Below are 14,643 nucleotides of genomic sequence, written 5' to 3' on the forward strand. Positions count from 1 at the left end.
TACTCCTAACATACTATCTGATCTTATCTCTGGCTCACTTCAGCTGCCCATCCAGCATCAGACCTCTGCCTAGTCTCTCTCTTTTTCACATTGGACAACAAATCCCTCTCACCCCAGCTTCCGCCACAGACTCCTTATGCCTAATGGACTGCTTCTCTGCAAATTCCATTTCAAGACTCATCTTCTCTCTCCCTGGCCTATGACTCCTAGCCTTCTCTCTAATAAAACAATCTAATCCTATTCTCTAAACCTCAGTTTCATTTCCTCATGCTCATTTGTTCTCTCTGAAAACGTAAAGTATGGCACCCAGCCACTGGCCTTTTGTACATTTTCCACCTTAGCACTACTATAGCATGGATGCTGCCCGGGTAAAATACTGTACTTTCATCCATCATTTGTATTACAAATTATAATTGACTGTGAAACATTCTGCTAGTTTGTATGAAAGAAGCTGTGAAAAAAAATCATTGTGTAATGGAATATTAGGGCTATGACAAAAGGCTATAACAGATTTTAACATATATCGTCTGTTTCTCATCACACACAGTCTATTAAGCAAGAAATACACTTTTTAGTATGATCTGAATGTTTACACAACACACCACATAAATAAATAATCTGTTGTTTAAATTACTTGAGCAGAAATTGAGTGTCTATATAGCAAACTGAAGGCTATACCCATGTCTGGGTCAAAGGTTTGTAGTTCAAATTCTACAGCAGGATTTCACAGAGCTGCTAAGTTAAGAGATGGGAAAGACTTACTAGGTCATTCAGTCCATTCCAATGCCAAAATAGACTCATTCCCCGTAGTACATTTTTAATGCTTTTTCCAGCCTAGTTTTAAAGTCCCAGGCAATGGGACTTAACAACTTCCTTTGGGACATTACTTATTTCACTGATTAGCACATTTTACTGTTATTTTTTTTAATCTTAAACTTTTTTCTTTTTTTTTATCCTCTTTGTTCTTGGAGAGACATATTCTGTCCTGTCTACCTTTTGCACACTCTCCCTGTCTCCAAACACACACACACACACACACACACACACACACAGACACACACACAGAGCAGTCTTTTACAAATCATTGCCTCTACTTGCCAGGTCATTTTTGTTGCTCTTCTGTAAACACCACAGTAGTACTTTGTTTCCTTATATAACATGTATCTGTGTGCTGAACCATCAGAGATACTGACCTTTAGATTAGCTATCCAACTGAGAGTTCTTGTGAGTATGCAGATGGATGTAAGAGTCTATGGACTATTCTAAAGAAGAAAACATTGTTAGCATTGCCTCTTTCCAAAAAAATGCAGTATCTAACGTAAGTATTTGCCAAGTATATAATGACTCGTCTGTATGTTTGTATCACCGGTTCCCACAGTCCAGTCTGTGGATCATTGGCAGTCTGCAGAGCCGTAATAAATGAACCACCGCTAATCAGCAGAGCCAGCAATTTTTGCCCACATCAATTAGAAGTTTGATCATAAGACTACAGGATAGGCTATGATAAATTTGGGTAGTTTTAATGTTTTACTAATCCAAATTTTTGGATCAATATGATAGTTTTAAATGTACTGCATTCAGAACTGCTGTGAACAACCTTATATTTTGGGGAAAAAAAGTTATATACAAGAGAAATGCCATTCTCTGTTTAGCAAGCTAACCTGGCAAATAAACCCGCAAAACAAGTAGATTTTTGTTCTGTCTTTAGTGCAAAGTTAACGAAAAAAAGAATGCTGATTTAATCACTGCAGACATGCCATGTTTCATATTGCAGTTGCCAGTGCATACATGTAACTCCACTCCCCCAACATGAAATTGAGGAACAAAGGGTGCAATCGGAAGAGCTCTCCCGAGGAAAGGTAATTAAGACCCGGCTGCAAATGACGGTAAGGCTATCTGGCACTTTCAAACACGAATACATTTCAAACACTGATTTTAAAGCTGGCCCTTTCCACGGGATACGAGGGAGAACTACGAAGCTCTTCCTTCCAAAAGTCGTCCCGCTAGGAAATAGTGGCGTGACCCTGCGTTGCCCAAGGAGACGCGCGGGGGGCGGGCGGCAGGATCAAGCACCCGCGCGGGCACCCCTGGGCCGCGGCGCGGAGCCCGGCGCGCTGCGGCCGCCGAACCCGCGGCGAGGCTCAGCCAATGAGGAGGCGGGAAAGCACATTTCCAGCGCGGTGATTGGCTGCTGCGGCCCGGCCCCGGGCGCGGCCCCGGGCGCGGGAAGAGGCGCGCCGCGGCGGGCGGCGGGGAAGCGGCCCTCTGCTTCTCCGCTTCTCGCTAAATGTTCTCCGACCGATTGCACTGATTTATCTTGTTGCCAAGCTGTCCTGGGAGGAGGAAAAAGGAGTGTTTGCTCGTAACAAACGTGTTTTTAAACCATCCAGGAGTTTAAGATAAGAGCCTCCCATTCCTTTTGCTAAAAATAGACGTTTGCTGGTAATTTTTCTTAGCATATATGATGCATATGTCCTGCAAGATAAAGGGAAAAGAAAAGCCCGAGGTTTTCTGTGAGATCACTAGCAGTCTACAACTGCATTAATTAGAAAGGGATTTCCTATTTTAGACAAACATCACTAATTTATTGGCCTTCTGTCTGTCTTGTAAAATGTACATGAGCACGAAGTTGTAATTTAATTTGGCGAGCAGGCAGAAATTAATGAAGGCGAAAAAGCCACTAAATCATTCAAGGGGCGTTGGCTTCTTTTCGAAATAAGGACATTTCCACCCTGACAAGAGGGTATGAGTTAAGTGGTCTTTTTGCAGCTGCTTATGGAAGGTGACTGCTGCAGATGCACCCTCAGGCCTGCGAGCGGGCTTGCTGCAATTTCTGCCTCGGAAATAGATACATAAAAGCCCCTCTTTGATAATCAGTGTAGTGCGTTGGGCAGCCTCTTTCACTGTGTAGACATATGCAAAAGCCAGAAGGGAGGGGGGCAAGACGGGTGGCTCTCTTCTGAGTATCATGAGCTAAGCAAGTGCATGAAGATATTTTACCCGGGAATTGGCAGTTGCGGTTGCAAAAACGGCTCTTTCATTGACCACTGCTTTGAGGAATTAAAAGGATGGTGTAATGCAGATAAAGCAGAGGCATTTTTGCAATCTCTCCCAGTGACCGTTCCTTGGCTAGTTAACAGACCAGCTATTCAGAAGCAATTTTCTTTGGGCTGAAATTATGTGCTGACCGTAGCAGATCACTTCCCATAATAACCCTTCCCCCACCCAATGCTAAATACAATCTGTCTCCTACTCACTGTATAATAACGTGAAAATGACTGTAATTTTGCAGGCGAGAAGCAGCCCAAAGTGAAACATGTCTAAACAGAGGTTGATTTTGAGAGATCAGGGCTATTACCTAAATCTGAAAAATACATATTGTATTAAAAAAAAATAAAAAACAGCAACAGTGATTGGCGACTAAGTAGCATAAAAAGTAGGCTGGCTGTTGCTGATCTTAAAAAATCTTCGCTAACCACCCACCAAAATCACCTCAGTTACTGTGGCGAGCCTGATATTTTTGGTGCTTGGTAAAATCGGGCATGCTGGTTCCCCACGCGTGGTGAATGCGCGGGTGCAGGCAGCCACAAACCATGCACGGGGGTGTCACCTCCCTGCTTGGTGGCGCCACGGCAGACCCCTGTCCCTCCTCCCAAACGAGTGTTTGCCGGGCCGGGGCCTCTGCGGGGCCCTGAGGTGGGCTGGTCTCACACTCAGGCCTCGGTGTGGGCGCCATGGGGCAGCAGGTGCCCCCGAAAGGGCCCTTTGGCTGTGAGGTGAGGGGGGCAGCGGCCAGGCAGCTCCTCCCCCCCCCCATAACTGTGGTGTTTTCGCCAGCGCCCCTGCAGCGAGCAGGTTTAGGTGGCTTCTGTCCTGGGGCGCGTCCTCTGCTTGATGGAAGGTGCATAACATGGGGATGCGAGATGCGAATGCCCGTAATTTGCCCAGCTGGAAGAACCTAAAGGTGCATTTTGTCACGCGGCCACGTGCGCGCGGGGCGTTGTTGAACGCGGCGCTTCGCCTTCACTCAAACGACGGCAAGGGCAAGGCTTGCGTGTGGCGAGAAAAAGCCATCCCCAACTGGTTCTCGCAGGGAGATCATTGAGAGCGAGATTAAAGAAATAAAATTTTAAAATAAAGGGAGCAAATCGTGCCCCTGGGTGAAAAATAAAGGGGGCGAGTCCTCCCTGCCCCCCCCCCCCCGGGCGCGGCCGTTAGGGCCGTTGAAGGGGGCCGCGCGCGGGCACCAACGGCCGCCGCCGGCGCGAGGCAGGGGCAGGTCCGTGCCCCCCCCCCCGGCGTGTCGCGGGTGGCGGGGACGGGGCCAGGCCCCCGCCCCACGTGTCGCGGGTGGCGGCGGCGCGCACACGTGGGCCCCGGCCCGCCCCCGCAGCGCGCAAAGGGTTAAGCGCAATTTGCAGTTGTGCCGCGTAATGGCTCCCACCCTAAACAAAAGGAATGATTAAGGGGGATATTTTCGAGCTACACAAAGCCCGATAGGGAAGATTTGTGTTACTAATTCCTGTGAAAGGATGTTCACGTGGTAGTTATATGGTCGCTTGCATTCACAGTTCAGTGCTTGCAGCAGTAAATCAGGAGCCTGGAAACAAAAGGGTTATTTTCTACTCCCCCTCCTTCGGAGAGAGAGAGAGGAAAAAAAGGAGAATAAAACGCGACCTGCCTAACTTAAGCCATATTGTAAAAATGATCATGAAATAAAATACGTGAGGAGGGAAGCAGAGTAAAGCTGAGAAATAGGGCTGGTGTGAGCACACTGCAGTACCTCGGTGTCTCTCAGAGCAGAGGTGGGGGGGCTGCCTGCCCCTGAACCTCCCTTCAGCCCCTTCCTTTAGACACTGTTTGCTTTTCTCCTTCGCTAAGCACGAAAATAATCGCACATGTGTATTGCCAGTCCTCTCTCGCTGGGTTCAAGCTGTTATAATTTTGAATGAGGGGGCATTTAAAAATTATGAGTGAGACTCTAAATTGCCTCTTTGAAACCGGCACAGAAAAATCATTCATCATCGCTTCGAAAACTGCCCTGAAATTAAATTAAAATGAAATGAAGGAGTCTTCCTCCCAACGTGTGAGTCTTGGCAGAGCTACTCTCCACCTTGTTTTCTTTTTCCCTCCTCTCTCTCTCTTTTAAGCACTATGTAGGATAATGCCGTAATTGAAATGGGAAACATGATTTGTATCTCGCTGCAGCAGGAGGCTGCCTACTGTAGCACTGGGGGTAGTCGGAGGGTTGCAAAACGCGGGGCTGTCTGTCTGTGTCTGCGTGTATGTGCGCGCGTGTGTGTGTGTGTGCGCGCGCGCCCGTGTGTGTGCGTGCGTGCGTGTTTCTGTCTCTCACCCCCGCCGGCAGGCAGGAGGAGCGGCGGGCCAATCAGAGAGCCCGGTTTCATAAAAGCTGGCCTCTGATTGGCCGCGTGGGGAAGGGCATTGGGAACAAAGAAAAGTCCCTTTCAGGTACCGAGCCCGAGCCGGCTCCCGGTCCCCCTCCTCCGCTCCCGGCCGCTGCCGCTCGCTGGTGCCGTAAAGGCAGCTCGTTGTGTAGTGTGTGTGTGTACATGTGTGTGTGCAGGGGGACTCTGATTTTGTTTTTGTAGTTTTTTTGTTGGTTTTTTGTTTTTATTTTGTTTTAAGAAAGGAAGGTTCATGGTATCTGGTGCTCTCTTCTTCCACACACAATAAATCTGTTGAAGACATTAGATTTTTTTTTTCCAAAAATAAAAAGCGGCTGCAACAAAAACACACTCAATGCAGTTAGAAGGAAAAGGTCAACTCGATCCAATACAGATCGTAAGTACGGTTGCGTGGTGTGTCTATAGCACTTAGAGGGGCTTTTTTTTCCATGGAAAGGGGAGTGTTAAGAGTTTGGGGCGTTGAAATAACTAGTTTTTTTTGGGGGGGTGAAAAAAATCCCACAAGCAGGAGGATGAGTTATTTGAGGGAAATAAGAGGGTGAAAGCACTGTAGTCACACAAATCATACTTGACGGTGCACTGGGGGGGGGGGGGGGGTTAAAGCATAGTGCCTTTGGGGGGCTTTAACTAACCAAGAGGGGAAATATAAGTGACACAATTACAGACCGGTCTGCATCCTCGCCCCCACCCCAGCCCCTAAAGAGCAAGTAACTTGTTAACAGGAGTGACGGGGTTCAGACGGATCCTGGTGGCACCGGAGGTATTTCTCCTGTCACATGTTAATGCCAGAAATGTAAGGCTGAAGCCAGGGGTGGGGGCGGTGGTGGTGGCATCGCCCATTTGTTCCTGGTGCCTTGAGCGTTTCCTGCCGACGTCTCCCACCAAAAAAGCCCCCAGCAGACACCATCGCGGCGGCAGGCTGGGGACTACCGAGCAGCCAGCCACCGCCTGCAGCCGCGAGGACGTGGAAACCTCCAAGTAACTTCCCACCCTCGCCACCTTCTCTTTCCGAACTACTACAAATTGCAGATAGGTCGAGGAAAGGTTTATAAGGTGTTTCTCCGAAACATAAGCTTTTGCCATGGCATTCGTTCCCCCTCTCTCCTCAACTTGAGGGATCCCCTTGGCTGAGGAAAACGTTTCCCCTCTGTAACTGGTAGCGGTGCCAGCGGCGGCGGGGGGCGGGCAGGCCTGGCGGGGGGGGAGGCGGGGGGAGGAGAGAGGGAGAGAGGGAGAGACCTTACGGGCTCTGCGGTGTGAGTGCGTGTGTGTGTTTTTTAAAGACCAGATCAGTATTTGCTTGATACGCTTGTCACCCATTTTTGTTCTCACGACAACCAATTGAGCCCGCGAGCCTCACGTGACGCGGGAGGCCTGAACTGTAACGGAACCGCCGCTCCTCGGGGGTTGGCGGTTGCTGGCGCGGCCGCCCCTCCCCCGCCCCCGCCCGCCACCGGCAATTCATTACGGGTTTTTAGCTTCCCAACGCCGGCTAATTAAAAATACTAAGCTAAAGCTCTGAGCCCGTCTGACTTTCGGGGGTGGGGGGGGAATGGAAGGAGGGCCGGTGGAGGGAGAGGGAGGAAAGAAATAGACTGCGAGGCTTGCTGAGACAATAAGGGCGGGGGGAGAGCGATCTGTCCTGAAAAAAGGTCATCTGTTTTATCTCTTTGGACTCTAATTACTGAATTGCTTACCACATGACTGATTAGTCCAAGCGTCTCCTTTTTTCCTTTTTTTTTTTCTTCCTAGACATAAATTCGGAACTGTGGTCTGTGCGTATGTTTTTTTTTCCCCCAAACGTTTATTTTGAAGGAAAAAACCCACCCCTTCTCCCCATCCCTATCCTTGGGAAAATTTACTACATTTGAGAGCGCGCTCTCCTTCCTCCACTCCCACAAAATGTTTTGATAACCGGTTTCTAAGATCAGCAGTTCCCCCTCCCGCTCCTCCTCTTCCTCGGCCCCCCTCCCCCTCCGCTTCCCCTCAAGTTAGTTCAAGAAATCAGATCTGTCAGGACGGGCGAAAAAAATGCCACTTCCCAACTAACAGGCGGAATCCAGCCCAGATTTTCAGTCCTTTCTTCTTCTTTTTTTCCTTCCTCCCTTTCACTAATTTATCCCGATGTTAGCACATTCTGTCTTGTAACACCCGGACGCCTGTAGGTTTGTTTCATGGGATCATTACTTACTGATCAGGATGGCTCCGAGGTCCAGGGCTGAAGACGGAGTGTGAAGTTGGGGAAACATTTTTAAGATTACTGTGATTATTATTACCTCTCGGTGCTTATTCAGGAAAGCAAACAAAAATCTGGTCCGCGATGCTTCTGTTCTGAATGTGAGATGTGACCTACCAGCTTGTAAAGTTGTGAGGAACAGCTTTTTTTTTTTTTTTTTTTTTTTTTTTTCCTTTTTTTTAAAAAAAAGCAAGGAGGAAAAACAAACAAAAAAGGACTTCTGATCCGTGTGCCAAAGTAGGGGGAGATATGTTATTGACCGATTTATACTGGCTGAGATGTTACTTGCTTTCTACTTCTTGATCACTTGCTCTTTAAGTAAAATGAGGCACAGAGTTGTTGCTGAAACGAGTGGGAACAGCATTTTGATTTGCTGGTTTAATTAAAAAAAAAAGATAAAGGATTAAAGGTAAGCAATATGCATATATATATATATGTATAAATATTTCAACAGTCGACTGTAAACGGGAGAGATCCCTTTAAAAATCGTTTTAACTAAGCTTTGTCAAACACACACTCATTTGTGGTCACTGAGGCCACCTTGGTGCAGATCACTTAAAGTGTATGTCTTAATCAGTTTCCTGTACAGTCAGTAATACTATATTTAACAGACCTAACAATTTTGTGACCTAGGAGTACATTAGAACTGCTTGTAGAACTGTTATCTTAAGTGTATTTTTAAAAGAAAGAAGACTTTTTTATTTCTTTTTTGTTCTCTCTCTCTCTTTTTTTTTTTTTTTTTTTTTAACCTGTGGAGTTTAGTAATTTTCAGTAAACATTTGTATATGTAGGTTGCTGGCGTTTAACAGAACCTGTATTGTGCCAAGGAAAATTAGGTTTCCCACTTCTCTCTGTTCCTCCCTCTCCCCCCTTCAAAAAAAAAAATAAGTAGAAAGTAGAAAGAGGTAAAGATAATACAGGAAAGTAACAAAACTTCAAGGGTCTGGTTTAAAACCACAGAATTCATGGAATGCACTGAAGAGTGAATCTGTGTCCTTCCTTTTCTCCCTTTGTGCCTAGGTGGTGGTCCAGGGGGTTAGATTACAACATGTGCTCCAACAGCTAGGCACGAGTCCTAAGTCTGTATTTCCTGAGCTTTGTGGATTTAAATCATGTAGTTAAATTTTTGTGTTTTTTTTTCTTCTTTTTTTGGACATGACTTTTTAAGAGAGATCGTGGATGTTGGGATACAACTAGATTCAAGATGCTCACTATAAAAGCATCACAGCCTTTGCCTCCGGTTTAACAAACTTAAAAACAAAGCAACCCGTGGAAATATCGAATGATTTTGCTCCCCCTGCCTTCCCCCTTTTTATTAATCGTATTATATTCTGGTAACACCCAGACAAGAAATATTCGACTTTTCCCCTCCTCACAGGAAAAGGTGGACGTGGACTGCAGGGTATAAACCTAGACATACCTGGGGGAGGAAGACGAGAAGAGTTAAATTTAAAAAAGCCCAACGGAGATAAACGAATGTCCCCACATCTCCAAAGGAAAGTTCATCGGATTTTTATTCTAGAGATCTCATCTTCAGGATGTCAGTGAACACTTCCACTGCAGGAAAAGGTGTGGATCCAAACACAGTTGATACTTACGACAGTGGCGATGATTGGGAAATTGGGGTTGGGAATTTAATAATCGATTTGGACGCCGATTTGGAAAAGGACAGACAGAAATTTGAGATGAATAATTCCACGAATACCAGCAGCAGCAACAACACCAGCTCCAAGGATTGCGGGGGTCTGGCTTCCAGTGGGGCTAATGCTACCTCAGCCTTAGCTGACGGCCTAAAATTTGCTTCTGTTCAGCCCTCTGCTCCCCAGGGGAATTCCTCTCACAAAGAGACTAGCAAATCAAAAGTGAAAAGGAGTAAAACTTCTAAGGATGCTAATAAATCTCTGCCTTCTGCTGCCTTGTATGGGATTCCTGAGATCAGCAGTGCTGGCAAGAGGCAGGAAGTCCAAGGGCGCCCTGGAGAGGCAACTGGCATGAATTCAGCACTGGGTCAAAGTGTGAGCAGTAACCCAAACGGCAATAATAACAGCACCAGCAACAACAACACTATTGCCTCTTGTGGGAAAAACAAAGAGGAGAAACCAGGTAAAAACCAGGGCAGCAGAGGCTCCAAGCGGGATAAGGATGCGGGGAAATCCAGGAAGGACAAGCAGCATGACCTGCAGCAGGGCCACCCCAACGGCAGTGGGGGTGGCGGCAGCCAAGCTCCCCCTGGGCACCTGTATGGCTACGGGGCCAAGGGAGGCGGTGGTGGGAGCAGCAGCCCCTTCCACTGCGCCTCCTCCGCTGTGGGGGAGGTGAGCAAAAGTACCCCGGATTCAGGGTTAATGGGGAACTCTATTTTGGTAAAGAAGGAAGAGGAGGAGGAGGAGAGCCACAGGCGAATCAAGAAATTGAAAACAGAAAAGGTAGGACAAGCTCCTCTCCACCACCTCTCTTCTGTGTCTCCCTGTGTCTATGATAAACTTCCCACAACTGTGTGCTTGGCTCCTGTTGTTATCTCTGTTGTGTATGTGACATGCATCTGTTCTTCTTCTAAACCAAAAATCCCTGTCCCTAGGCAGAAGACACCATGTTTTGAGTGTGCAGCTTTTCCTTTTGATTTCCTCTGCCCATCCGCAGACCTGGAGAACATTTCTGTTTCATGTTGTCTGCCTCTTTTGATTGCATTCACCCAAAAGGACAAAACCCCGAGATGACCCTGACTGAGCTGTCTCTGGTTTTAGCAGTGAGTGGCGGTGCTGGTACCAGTGGGATGGCACGTGTTGTCAGGCTGGAGGTTCGTGTGTTTGCCTAGGGGGCTGTGTAGCTCAGGCTCCACCAGCAGCAGGTCCTGGAGTTACATGTACCGGCCTCTTGCTATGACACAGGCGGATATTCACAGCCGTTGCTGTCCCAGGCTTAAGGGGACTCTTCCCTCCCTTTTCCCTGACCCCCGCTTTGGAGCCCGGGTTGCGCCTGGGAGAAGAGAGGCATCAGCAGACCCGGGCCGCGCCACTGCCCTTGGTGGAGATGTGGGATGCTTGTGGTTGCCGGGGGCTCCTGTGCTGGTGCAGCAGCCGCGAGGCCCCCGCAGCTGGTGTGGAGAAGGGGAAGGAGTGAGCCAGCAGACAGGCGGTGCCTCTAGTCCTCCTGGAAGGAGGAGGCTGGGAGGAGGGGAATGCACCTTGTACTGCGCTGTGTGTGCAAAACAGCTTGCAGAACAGTTTGTCTCCTGCCTGGGGAGCTTCCTTATCTGAGCCCTGTGGGTTCTTGGATGTCAACTACTTGTTTGCCGAGTGGTTGAAATGTATGAAAGAAATCAAATGGGGGTGTGTGTTTTTCTTGCTTTCTATTAACGTGTGAAGGATGCTTTCTGGAAGAGTAAATGGCCTCGTGCCCTTAGGGAAGGGCGGAGGGAGAGTTTGCCTTTTGTTACTGCTCATTCGGGCAGGTTCTGGTGTCAGCAGGAATTGCTGGGTCCAGAGGGCAGCAGGCTGCTTCTCCGGGACCTCGGGGGCTCGCGTTGGCCCGGGACTACGAGGCAGACGAATTCCACAGGTTGTTACACCGGGAGGACGAAGCCTACCCGAAAGGGAAAGCAGCAGCTCCCCACCTCCCCACGAGCAGTGCCAGGGTGTTAGACTGCGCCTTGATTGTCTGCAATTGCCTGCTTTTACAGCTTCCCTGGGTGAATGCTCGGGGACGGGAAAACTTTCGCGTTGGTGTTAACTGTACGGAGTGGTCTGCAAGTGTCTGGGAGGGCTGAAGATCTCAGGGGAAAGTTATGCCTTTTTATGACCTGTTACTGGCTTTTTGTTTTTCAGTGACGTTGAAGGTTGTGTAATTTTTTTCTTCGGTAGACTTTTAAGGATTAGATTCGGGTGTTTGTGGCATCACATATTTGTTCAGAAAACGACGATAATTTCAAGGGCTTGTGTTCAAGGCAAGGAGCGAATTAAATTTCATATTGTGTGCATATTATTGCTTTTAAGATATCGTATCTACAGATGAATTTGAATGAGCCTTGTAACCTTTCTAAATGCAGATGAGAAAAAAAAAGATTGTTTTAATTCATAGGTGTATGTTTGCACTTTGATTTACGAAAGTTGTGCTCGCTGTAGAAAGGTGTCCTAAAATCCCATGGTCTTTTTATTAACTTAGTACAGTAGGCATTTACTTTTGTTGCCAATAGTCTTCAAATTGCAGTTCTCTAATCTGCTTTAACTATCTAGATAAATTGCCCTAATCCGGTCTTCACAATGGTTGTGGTTAAAGAGTCAGAGCCATTTGATTGGATTCAGTGGCTGCCTGGAATGTGGGAGGTACTGCCCTTTTGCAACCCCCTTAGCCTTTTAATCTTTCAGCCAAATGTTCACATTCAACAATTTTGTTTAGCTGGCAATCTGAACATTTCAGTATCTCAAAGGCTGCTGTCATGGCAACAGAGATTAGAGAGTGGTGTGGTTTCTCCAGTTTTTGTGTTCTTTTCACTCTCTAGTCATACAGGAAATTGTATGAAGAATTCATACACATGCGAGTACTCGTACGTGCAATGTAAATCGGATCATATGTAAATTAAGAGCAAACATGTATGGAGTGGTTTAGAGTCGGGAGTGCACTTTGTGTTGTAGTTGTTGCTTCTCTGGGAGGTTTGCAGCTTGCATTTCCAGTAACAGCCGCTGCTGTTGGCACACAGTGACTTTAATATAGGCTTCGCCCATTAGAGTCGTGCAGTGTTGGCCATTGTCTGGCACAATAGTGTGCTTGCTCGCTGGCTCCAATAACATCTCCTAGCGCTTCTCTCCCTAAAGAACGTTCCTTCCTAGCCATATGATAACAATAAAGTTCGTTGCTGACAATAGTTGCAACTTTAAGCCTTGCCTGTGGTATTATTGTGCTTGTTGTTCTGGCTTTTTTCCCCAAAAATGTTTAATTATCGTTATTTATACACACACACACACACACATACACACACACATATATTTTAAGGATTTTAGATTCATTAAAATGTTCTCGTTTTGACTGTTTACACACTAGATGTGCAACGCTTGCACGAAGCACCTTTGTGTCTCTAGATGAGTATATAATTCTCAAGCCTGCATGTTTTAATCGATTTCTGGTTGTCTTAATGTTCATGAAAGACATGTCTCATTAAATTGTATGCTTTTTTTTGCTAGATCCAAGTGAGTTAATGCCTACTGATTAAAGATCAGAGGTTTTTTGTATGTGCTGTGGAATATAATACTGCATTTGTTTACTATTTGTGAAAAGGTTGGAGCAGATTCCCAAGAGTTGTAGTCACTGTTTAATTTTCAAGGCATGCTTCTATGTCTATTTTTGGTCTATTTATTCTGTTTCCTTGCTGCAGAAAGTCATGTAAAACATGATAAATTGGATCTTATGAAGCCTAATTAAATCAATGACTGTGTTCTGCTGGCTCTTTTATGCAGAAACCGCAAGTATGTTGTAAAAGTCGCCACTCCCCTAATATGTGGATAAAGTCAAAGTATGCTGTAATTCTAGGATGTTTGAGCTATATTCGTGCAGCCCGTTTTGTGGTTAAGCCACCAGTGACATGTCTGAATAAGTAGCCTTGACAGGTACGCTAACCACTCCTAAGATTTTTGGTGTTAAAACCTGTCTCCATTCTCCATTCCTCAGCCACACTATTTTTTTTTAGCACAGTTAGTGAGGGTTTGTCAGCATGAACTCTTCATCTTCCCCCCCCCCTTTTTTTTTTGCTATGCTTTTGTAATTTTGACAGCTGTTACATTGAAAAGTGTTCAGATTATCTACACAGTTTTGCTTTGTGTGTTACAGGAAGAGTTTGGGATTTAAGGGCTCACTTTACTTTGAGATATGGGAAGGTTATATTTGGCATATGAAAATCTGTGTGTTTAAGTGGAAATAATACAGAAGGCTGAACCTATAGTCAAAGCTGTAAAACCTCTGGTTACAATTTTAAAATGAATCAGTCCAGTAATATTCCAGGATGGAATTTATTTCTTTTGTATTAGTTTATTGTTTTTTCATTAAGACTACATTTCACATCTGAAAGTTGACTTCAATAAATTAACATTTTGGCTGGTATTGCTTATTTCATTCTTCACGTTTTATAGCAGGATTGAGGGCGTTTTACACTTCATCAGGAAATTCTGTGTGCGTTTTACGCATTGATGTAAATCATTTAAGTGCGTGCCGCGATTAATGATGCTAAGGAGATATGCTTTTCATGTACTCTTCTCGCTGGCCTTGGGTGCAGTTTATTCGCTGTGAAATAAAAGGGCACGGGGGTCACTTGCTGTAATTAAAGAACAAAGTCCATTGTTGTTTGACAGCAAACTGTTTTGAAAGCTACATAAGGGATTTAGCTGTTAAAAACATTGATAACTATGGGTGTCGAACAATAAGCGCAGCTCAAGGTTCTTCAAGTTCTGTAGTGTTGTCTAGTGGTGTGACCGAGCTTTTGGAGCTGGGTGAAGAGGTGCTGCCCCTTGGCCGAGGAAAGCTTTTGGCGTGAACCTGCTGACCCCCTGCCAATATGTATGACCAAGAGCTGCCATTGAATTCCTGGGCAAAGCGGGGGCGAGCGCGGCACAGCGGGGGCTGGCCCCGAACATTTCTACAGGCAAGTATTGCCGCTGATGAGCTTATTCAGAGCTCCCGGGGAAATATTTCACTTGGGGCATCGGTAATTTTACAATTTTAATAACTTCATAAATACCCAGTAAAAAGGAAAGGATTGATTGTCCAGATGTCATGAGGTTAAGCATGTTCTCCGTGTTAAAGGGCTTTGCTGCAAGATTGTTTTAATTACAGTTATAATAAAGACTTGTTTTTCCAAAGTAGCGTTTTATAGTCCAATAAATGAAATGTATGTTAAAAGTGCTAAGCAAAATCTCCCGTAACCACAGAGGTGTTCAATAACCAGGTTCAAGTAACATGGAAAGTACCATCTGTTCCTAGTTTTCAACATAA

General features: G+C 46.1%; 1 protein-coding gene across 5 annotated transcripts in view; it reads left to right on the plus strand.

The window, feature by feature from the left end:
• Positions 1-5,518: 5,518 nt before the first annotated feature.
• ZNF608 (zinc finger protein 608) overlaps positions 5,519-14,643 on the plus strand; it is an 84,107-nt gene continuing 74,982 nt past the window's right edge. For 2 of the 5 annotated variants that reach the window (XM_062600108.1, XM_062600110.1), the window contains exons 1-2: positions 7,814-8,074; positions 8,834-10,091. In XM_062600108.1, coding sequence (XP_062456092.1) covers positions 9,204-10,091 — 888 coding nt within the window. In that variant the 5' untranslated portion in view covers positions 7,814-8,074; positions 8,834-9,203. Of the gene's footprint in view, positions 5,806-7,813; positions 8,075-8,833; positions 10,092-14,643 lie in introns of those variants that run through there. The other 3 variants (XM_062600109.1, XM_062600111.1, XM_062600112.1) reach the window with 3 other exon arrangements.

This window comes from Rhea pennata, chromosome Z (assembly GCF_028389875.1).
Source record: "Rhea pennata isolate bPtePen1 chromosome Z, bPtePen1.pri, whole genome shotgun sequence".
In the NCBI taxonomy this organism is placed as follows: domain Eukaryota; kingdom Metazoa; phylum Chordata; class Aves; order Rheiformes; family Rheidae; genus Rhea; species Rhea pennata.